The sequence below is a fragment of the Chiloscyllium plagiosum genome, chromosome 25 (assembly GCF_004010195.1).
Source record: "Chiloscyllium plagiosum isolate BGI_BamShark_2017 chromosome 25, ASM401019v2, whole genome shotgun sequence".
NCBI lineage: Eukaryota > Metazoa > Chordata > Chondrichthyes > Orectolobiformes > Hemiscylliidae > Chiloscyllium > Chiloscyllium plagiosum.
This window is the reverse complement of record NC_057734.1, coordinates 15565977-15574664: the sequence shown is the minus strand read 5'-3', so window position 1 is coordinate 15574664 and position 8688 is coordinate 15565977. Positions and strand designations below refer to the sequence as shown.

The 8688-nt window shown below is 42.3% G+C and overlaps 1 protein-coding gene across 2 annotated transcripts in view; it reads left to right on the top strand.

Moving 5' to 3' along the window:
• The window catches only part of pole (polymerase (DNA directed), epsilon), a 157711-nt gene that overhangs the window by 111308 nt on the left and 37715 nt on the right, over window positions 1–8688 (top strand). For both annotated transcript variants that reach the window (XR_006315365.1, XM_043715574.1), the window contains exons 39-41: window positions 498–702; window positions 967–1140; window positions 5852–5977. Coding sequence is in view for 1 of the 2 variants with exons in the window: in XM_043715574.1 (XP_043571509.1) it covers window positions 498–702; window positions 967–1140; window positions 5852–5977 (505 nt within the window). In the remaining variant the exon portion in view is untranslated. The remainder of the gene's footprint in view (window positions 1–497; window positions 703–966; window positions 1141–5851; window positions 5978–8688) is intronic.

The following is an 8688-nucleotide window of genomic DNA, read 5'->3' as shown; positions in this document are numbered from 1 at the left end:
CTCTGTCCGTCCTAGCTTTTAGCTTCCAGCCTAACTCCCTGAGCTCTTGAATGACCTCTCCACCCCTCTTCCTACCTATGTCGTTGGTGCCAATGTGCACCACGACTTCTGGCTGCACACCCTCCCCCTTAAGGATTCTGAAGACATGGTCCGAGATGTCTCGGACCCTGGCACCCGGGAGGCAACAAACCATCCGAGAGTCTCGCCCATGTCCACAGAACCGCCAGTCTGTCCCTCTAACTAAAGAGTCTCCTATAATTAACGCTCTCCTCCTCTCCCCCTTTCCCTTCCGAGCCTCAGAGCCGGACCTCGTGCCAGAGACCCGGTCACTGCAGCTTACCCCTGCAAGGCCGTCCCCCCCAACAGTATCCAAAGCGGTATACTTATTGTTTTGTCCAAGCCTTCTCAAAAACCTGTTCTGTTTTAACTCTGATAATTGGAATTAAGTTGCTACTAAGAATTTTCTGTAATATTTATATTCTGGTTCTCTTTTATAGTTTCTGTGGAGCTGGATATTCAGAGCTTGGCTGTGAATACCATCCTTCAGTCCCATCACATTAATGATATGGAGGGGGCATCCAGTATTGGTATCAGCTTCGATGTAATCCAGCAAGCTTCCCTCGAAGACATGATGGCTGGTAATCAGGCAGCTAATGCACTTGCCAGCTATGATGAGGCAGCTTTATGCTCCAACACTTTCAGGTATTTGTGTGGAAAGGGGAGTTTCAGAAGTTTCACTGGGACTCTTCATCGGGATCTGAGCATCGACCAATCTGATATTCTTTTGGGTCAAAAGCTAATATCTTAAATGTAACCATTTGTTTCAAGATGCTGTAATCCGAGCTCTCAACTTGGTGCCAGTTGTTAATTCCTTACAGCAGTGTAGCTGTGCAAGGAAGATAAGCCCACTGATGTTGTGTGGTTATAGTGAATTATTTATACTATTCCTTATTTTTCTTGTTCCAGAATTTTGAAAAGCATGGTTGTTGGCTGGGTGAAGGAGATCACTCAATATCAAAATGTTTATGCTGATAACCAAGTGATGCACTTTTATCGTTGGCTGCGATCACCTTCTTCACTGCTATATGATCCTGCATTACACCGTATTCTCCATAACATGATGAAGAAGCTGTTTCTTCAGTAAGTTTTCAAGAAATGAAGAACGAGAATGCGCACTTAAGACAAAAATATAAGCACCTTGTGAAATTGGTCTGCATTTTCTGAAGACATTCTAGCCTAATCATTTCAACATGTTTTTTCCTTAAGATTTAGCATGTTTGCTTTCAAGCTCTTGCTAAGTGCATATTCTGTCCCCTCTTCTGATTTTTTTTTTTCAGAGAACAGAATAAATGTTTCAGACAGTGCCTATACCCTAATGTGCCAACAAAAGTGTGGTTGACCAAAGAGAATTATTTCACGTAGTACTCAAGTGCTCAAAGCATTTGTGGCTACTTTAGAAATGGCAGACTTCATATAGCTGTTTGCAAATGTCCAATTGAGTGACTTTCTAGGCCTCCGAGGCCAGTTGAGAGTCAATTGGGAAACCAAAATAAAGTTTAACAAAATAAATGTTGTTATTGTGTTATGCACAAGATTCCTTCCTGGCTCAATGTTGCAGAAGCCCTAAAAGGCAAGAAACATCACCAAAATTTGTAATAGACAACAGACCAGAGCAGATCTGAGAAATGTGCAAGAATGTAAAAGGCAGTTGTGAGCGCAATAACAAATTCAAATTGTTGATTAAGATAAATGCAGTTAGCACAAAAAATGAAAGTAAGTGAATGGTGACCAGAGTGGGCCTGGAGAAAGAATATTCAACATATCCCTCAAAAAGAAAGGAACAGCTCGGACTTGTGGGTTTTCATTGCACCACCTTTTAGTTTATTTTAAGAAAGTGTGTGGACCCCAAGGAGAGCAGGTTCAGCCAGCTAGTGGAGTGTGGTGGTAGATAACCATTAGTTGAGCTGCTATTCAAAGCAGAAACAAAGGACTCTTAGGCCACCCTGATTATCATAGTCCTAGAGTCATACAGCATGGAAACAGACCTTTCAGTTCAATTCGTCCATGCCAACCAGATATCCTAAATTAATCTAATCCCATTTGCCAGCATTTGGACAAAATCCCTCTCAAGACTTTAAGATATTGATCCAGATTCCTTTTAAATGTTGGAATTGTATCCACCTCCACCATTTCCTGTGGCAGCTCATTCCATTCACGCACCATCCTCTGATAAAAAAATGATCCCTTTGGTCCCTTTTAAATCTTTCCTCTCTGACCGTAAGCCTATGCCCTCTAGTTTTGGACTCCTCTACCATGAAAAAAGACCTTGGCTATTCATCCTATCTGTGCCCCCTCATGATTTTATAAACCTCAATAAGGTAACCCTTTGAGTTTAGAATCAGCAAGCACAATACTGTGTCATAGTGTTGGAGGTCCTTGGGAAGGTGGTGCATGTACGTGATAAGATATTGAACAAAGCAAGAAAAAGTAATGTCCCGATTGGAAGCAGTTAGTCCCTTCTGGCAAGAAAAATGCTGAAATGATGAGTCTACCAGGACAGTCCTGTTTGAATCCTGAACAAAGGTGGAGGCATGGTTGGTGGCTGAGGAGGGAAGCCCCAACCCGTCCACATTGACCATGTTTCCCAGATCAAGTGGTACTGTGGGATTAATGACCATGTGAAAAAGTAGACGGATCCTCAGTTTAATACCTTAAAATTGGCATCTCTAGCAACATGGTACACAGTCGACTCAGTTTATCCATTACCTGTGGCTTAGTCTGTGGCCTGAGTCAGAAGGTTTTGGAATTAAGTTCTAGCCCAGGACTTGAACACAATCTAGACTGGTACACCAGTGCAGGCTTGAAGGAGTGCTGGATTGTGCTGTGACTATAGGAGGCCAATCATCTTAACCCTAACATATGGCTTACATTTTCTTCTTCATGATAGTGTCCTAGGCCAAAAGATATTCAGCTGATTACATAAGGTCAGAAGCAGATCATTGCACCGTGTTCGGCACCATTCACAATTCTTTGAATACTGCCTGTGTTCAACCTGTCTGTACAACCTTTTGCCTTTGGCTGATTCAGTGGCTGCTGAAATTTGTGGCAGTAGTGTGCTATTAATGTGCCAAATTGAGGGAAGAGACTTTTTAAAAGTACTGGATGAGAGAGAAAGGAAGGGAGTGTGTTTTTGTGTGTCAAGTGGTAGTTGGGGAGTGCATTGATGGTGCTAAATTTCATGTCTTAAGTGGGAATATGGTGTGCTTACAAAAAATGTCACAGCCTGGCAGTCCTATACGCAGTTGGCTGGACAGCTGGTTTGCAAAGCAAAGTGATGCAAACAGCATAGATTTAATTTCTGCACATCTAAGATTACCAAGAATGACTCTCTGTCTTGTCACCTCACCTGAGGTTAAATCACCATCAGTCCTCTGTCTCATTCCCCAAGGAGAAAGTGGCCCTGTGGTCTGATAGAAGCTTATTTAAGGTTGAGGAGGCAGGGAACAGACAGGTCTTTAGAGGGTTTCAAGGTAGCCAGGAAGGAATTGAAGAATGGACTTAGGAGAGTTGAAGGTGGCATGAAAAAGTTTTCGCGGTAAGACTAAGGAAATCCCTAAGGCATTCTACACTTACATGAGGAACAAGAGGTTAGCCAGAATAAGAGTAGGGCCGATCAGGTATAGTGGAGAGAACTTTCCCCTGGAGTCTGAGGAAGTAGGGGAGGTCCTTAATGAATACTTGGTTTCAGTATTCACTACTGAGAGGGATCTTGAAGTTTGTGAGTACAGCATGAAACAGACTGATATGCTAGAACAGGTTGCTGATAGGAAAGAGGATGAGTTGAAAATTTTGAAAAGCATAAGGACAGATAAGTGCCGGCCTGATGGGATATACCCTAGGTTACTACAAGAAGCAAGGGAAAATATTGCTTTGCCTTTGGCAATGATCTTTGTATCCTCACTGTCCACTGGAGCACTGTCAGATGATTGGAGAGTGGCAAATGTTATTACCTTGTTCAAGAATGGAATCGGGATAACCCTGAGAATTACAGACCAGTCAGTCTTACGTCAGAGGTGAGCAAAGTATTGGAGAGGATTCTGAGAGACAGGATTTACGATTACTTGAAAAACCATAGTTTGATTAGAGATAGACAGCATGGCTTTGTGAGGGGCCGGTCATGTCTCACAAACCTTACTGAATTCTGTGAAGATGTGATAAAACACATTGATGAAGCTGGAGCAGTGGATGTGATGTACATGGATTTTAGCAAGGTGTTTGATAAGGTTCCCCATGGTAGGCTCATTCAGAAAATAAGGAGGCATAGGATACAGGGAAATCTGGCTGTCTGGATACAGAATTGCGTTCCCTTAGAAGACTGAGGGTGTGATAGATGGAAAGTATTCATTCTGGAGTTCGGCTACCTGTGGTGTTCCGCAGGGATTAGGTCTGGGACGTCTGATCTTTGTGACTTTAAAAATGACTTTAATGAGTAGGTGAAAGGGTGGGTTTGTAAGTTTGCCGATGACCTGAAGGTTGGTGGAGTTGTGGATAGTGTGGAGAGTTGTTGTAGGTTGCAATGGGGCATTGACAGGATGCAGAACTGGACTGATAAGTGGCAGGTAGAATTCAGCTTGGATAAACGAGAAATTATTCATTTTGGAAGATTGAATTTGAATGCTGAATACAGGATTAAAGGCAGGAGTCTTGGCAGTATGGAGGAACAGAGAGCTTGGAGTCCATGTCTATAGATCCCTCAAAGTTGCCACCCAAGTTGATAGGGTTATTAAGAAGGCATATGGTGTGTTGGCTTTCATTAGCAGGGGGTTTGGTTTAAGAACTGCGAGATTATGCTGCAGCTCGATAGAGTCCTGGTTAGACCACACTTGGAATATTTTGTCCAGTTCTGGTTGCCTCATTATAGGAAAGATGTGGAAGCTTTAGAGAGAATACAGAGGAGATTTACCAGGATGCTGCCTGGACTGGAGGGCATGTCTTATGAAGAAAGGTTGAGGGATCGAGGGCTTTTCTCATTGCAGCGAAGAAGGATGAGAGGTGACTTGATAGAGGTGTACAAGGTGATGAGCTTGGAGTCCATGTCTATAGATCCCTCAAAGTTGCCACCCAAGTTGATAGGGTTATTAAGAAGGCATATGGTGTGTTGGCTTTCATTAGCAGGGGGATTGAGTTTAAGAGCTGTGAGGTTATGCTACAGCTCTATAGAGACCTGGTTAGATCACACTTGGAAAATTGTGTTCAGTTCTGGCTACCTCATTACAGGAAGGATGTGGAAGCTTTCGACAGGGTGCAGAAGGGATTTACCAGGATGCTGCCTGGACTGGAGGCCAGTTCTTATGAAGAAAGGTTGAGGGAGCTAGAGCTTTTCTCATTGGAGCAAAGAAGAATGAGAGGTGACTTGATAGAGGTGTACAAGAAGATGAGGCATTGATAGAGTGGATAGACAGAGACTTGTTCTCATGGCGGAAATGTCTATCATCAGGGGCATAATTTTAAGGCAGTTGGAGAAAGGTTTAGGGAAGATGTCAGAGGTCAGTTCTTTACACAGAGTGTGGTGGGTGAGTGGAATGCATTGCTCGCAGTGCTGGTAGAGTCAGATGCATTAGGGACATTTGAGCGACACTTGGATAGGCACATGGAAGATGAAGGGTCCAATGAAGGGTATGTAGGTTAGTCTGATCTTAAGAGTAGGATAAAAGGCCAGCACAACATCAAGGGCCGAAAGGCCTGAACTGTGCTGTACTGTTCAATGTTCTATACCCTTTTATCTAAACAAATCATTGAGTTGTGATTTTGCACAAACTGGGACTGATTTTATGCTTTTTACTTTGCATAGGCTGGTAGCAGAATTTAAAAGGTTGGGTTCATCTGTCATCTATGCTAACTTCAACCGGCTACTGCTATGTACCAAGAAGCGCCGAATTGAGGATTCTATGGGATACGTGGAATACATCACAAAGAGGTAATATCCGCATTTCTATTCTTTTGAATATCTCAAGGAGCACCTTAAAGAAAAAAAACCCAATAAGTCAATTAATCACAATTTTGTGGGGCATTCCTATTTTAAAAAGAATTGTACTTTTAAAATGAAGATATAATCTTTAATACCATATAATTATAGCAAACTTTGTTTTAATCATCATCGTCACCGTCACCTAATGAATTGGCACTCTTGATTAAATGAGCATAAATTATATTCCTGAAGTACTGTAATTATCATTGTCTCCAGGGATGTCCGAGTATTCAGTTAAGGACGCAGGTGAGAAGGCTGGCTGTTAATAAATTTTATTTAAGTGATTTATTCTGTAAATGAAGTATAACAGTGATGTGTATACTCCCTGCATTGCATTTCTGTTAGTGTATGTTTTTACATTGATTTATGTGGTACATTCCTGGGCCCATTGGTTCTGACTAGTAAAACGTTTGCTGTACTACTATGAATTTATCAAAATGTTATATTTTGAAATTGATTTGATGCTGTGGCGCTTACTTCCCACTCAGTGCCAATATTATTCTGTTTTGTAACCCTTCAGTTTGATAGTGACTTGAATATTCCTATCCCCATTTCTGGTTGAGATGTTATTCTCTATGGATTGTTTTTGGTTCATTGGTACAGCATACAAATGTACGAGTTTGAAACAGGCGGACACAATTGGACCCTTTGAGCCTGCAGTGCCTTAAAGTCATCATTGATTTGATTGTAACCTTGACTCCACATTCCTGCCTAGCCTTGATAACCTTTCGCCCCCAAGCCACAAAATATCCGGCCACCTCTGGCTTAAAAATATTCCAAAACTCAGCTTCTATCACCTTTTTTTCCCTAAGGAAGAGAATTGCAAAGACACTACTAAACTCAAAGATTTCTCCTCTCCTGTCAAAATGAGCAACCATTATTGTTTAGTAGTTACCTGTACTTCTAGATTCTTCCAAAAAGCAGCCTTTCCATATCCATAATGTCAAGTCCCCTCGGAGTCTTGCATTTCCTCTTTTGGTTCTGAATTCCAGCAAATACAAGCATAGCCTGCCAAACCTTTCCTCAAGATAAGCCTGTCCATTCTATCTACGGTGAGTTTTCTTTCAATTGCTTCCAGTGCATATTTATATTTCCTTAAATAAGAACACTAATACATATACAGTAGTCCAGATGTAGGCTCTCAATGTACTGTTTACCTGAAGCATACTTTTGCATTCAACTTGCCTTGCAATAAACAATAACATGCAATTAGCTTGATACTAACCTTTTGTAATTCATGCTGTGGGACATTCGTGTTCCTTTGCATTTCGGACCGCTGCAATCTTACCATTTAGAAAATATGCTTCCTTGTTGTTCCTGCCAAGATGGACAATTTCACATTTTCCCACATCATACACTCTTCCAAATCTTTGCCCACTCTCAAAACCGATCTCTGTGTCCCTTCGTGAAAAGGACATAAGGAGGCTGCAATTTAATTTTTCACCTATCTTTGTATCATTTCTGTGACTGTATCTTCAATCCATTTATCCAAGTCATATCTGTAAATTGTAAATAGTTAGGTCACACCATTAATCCTTATGCCATGCTGTTCATTACATCTAACCAACCTGAAAAAGATGTACTTTTTCCTGTTCGTTAGCCAGCCTTTTATCTCTGCCAACATGGTGTCCCTTTGCACCATGAGCTTTTGTTTTCCACAATAACTTTTGTGGCACCTTTATCAAATGCTTTCTAGAAATTGAGTATGTAAGGTAAAGCCATAGTCGTCTTAGTTCCAGAGGATCATAGGACTTCTCTCTCATTAGTGACTGATGGTGGTTCAACCTGAGTATCACCACATCTCACATAAAGGGTGAGGTTGACAATGTACCTCCATGGCAACGGATCACATATATCCATTATGTACACTACACATGACTTCTTCAGAGACAGTAAATTGGTTAAACTATTCTCATTTCACAAAATCATGTTGGTTCCATCTGATTATGTTGAATTATTCTCATGTCTTTAATACGAGATTCTAACATTATCCCTATGACTGATGCTCATTGAACTGGCCTATAATTTGCTGATTTAGTTTCCCTTTTTGAATAAAGGAATTACTATTGCTATTTTCCAATCTAATAAAACGGGCAATGTGGAAATTTAGAACCAATGCATCAACAATCTCAGCCACTCTTCAAGACCTCAGAATGAACTCAACTACACCGCTGAAGCCAAACGTCAACTCGAGGACACCTCTTCCCCTCGACCATGACCCCACCCCCCATCACCAAACCATCATCTCCCAGACCATACAGAACCTCATCACCTCAGGAAATCTCCCACCCACAGCTTCCAACCTCATAGTCCGGGAACCCCGCACTGCCCGGTTCTACCTCCTTCCCAAGATCCACAAGCCTGACCACCCTGGCCGACCCATTGTCTCAGCATGCTCCTGCCCCACTGAACTCATCTCTGCCTACCTCGACACTGTCCTATCCCCCCTAATCCAGGAACTCCCCACATACATTCGAGACACCACCCATGCCCTCCACCTCCTCCAAGACTTCCGTTTCCCCGGCCCCCAACACCTCATCTTCACCATGGATATCCAAACCCTCTACACCTCCATCCGCCATGACCAGGGCCTCCAAGCCCTCCGTTTCTTCCTCCCCCGACATCCCCAACAGTACCCTTCCACCGACACACTCATTCGT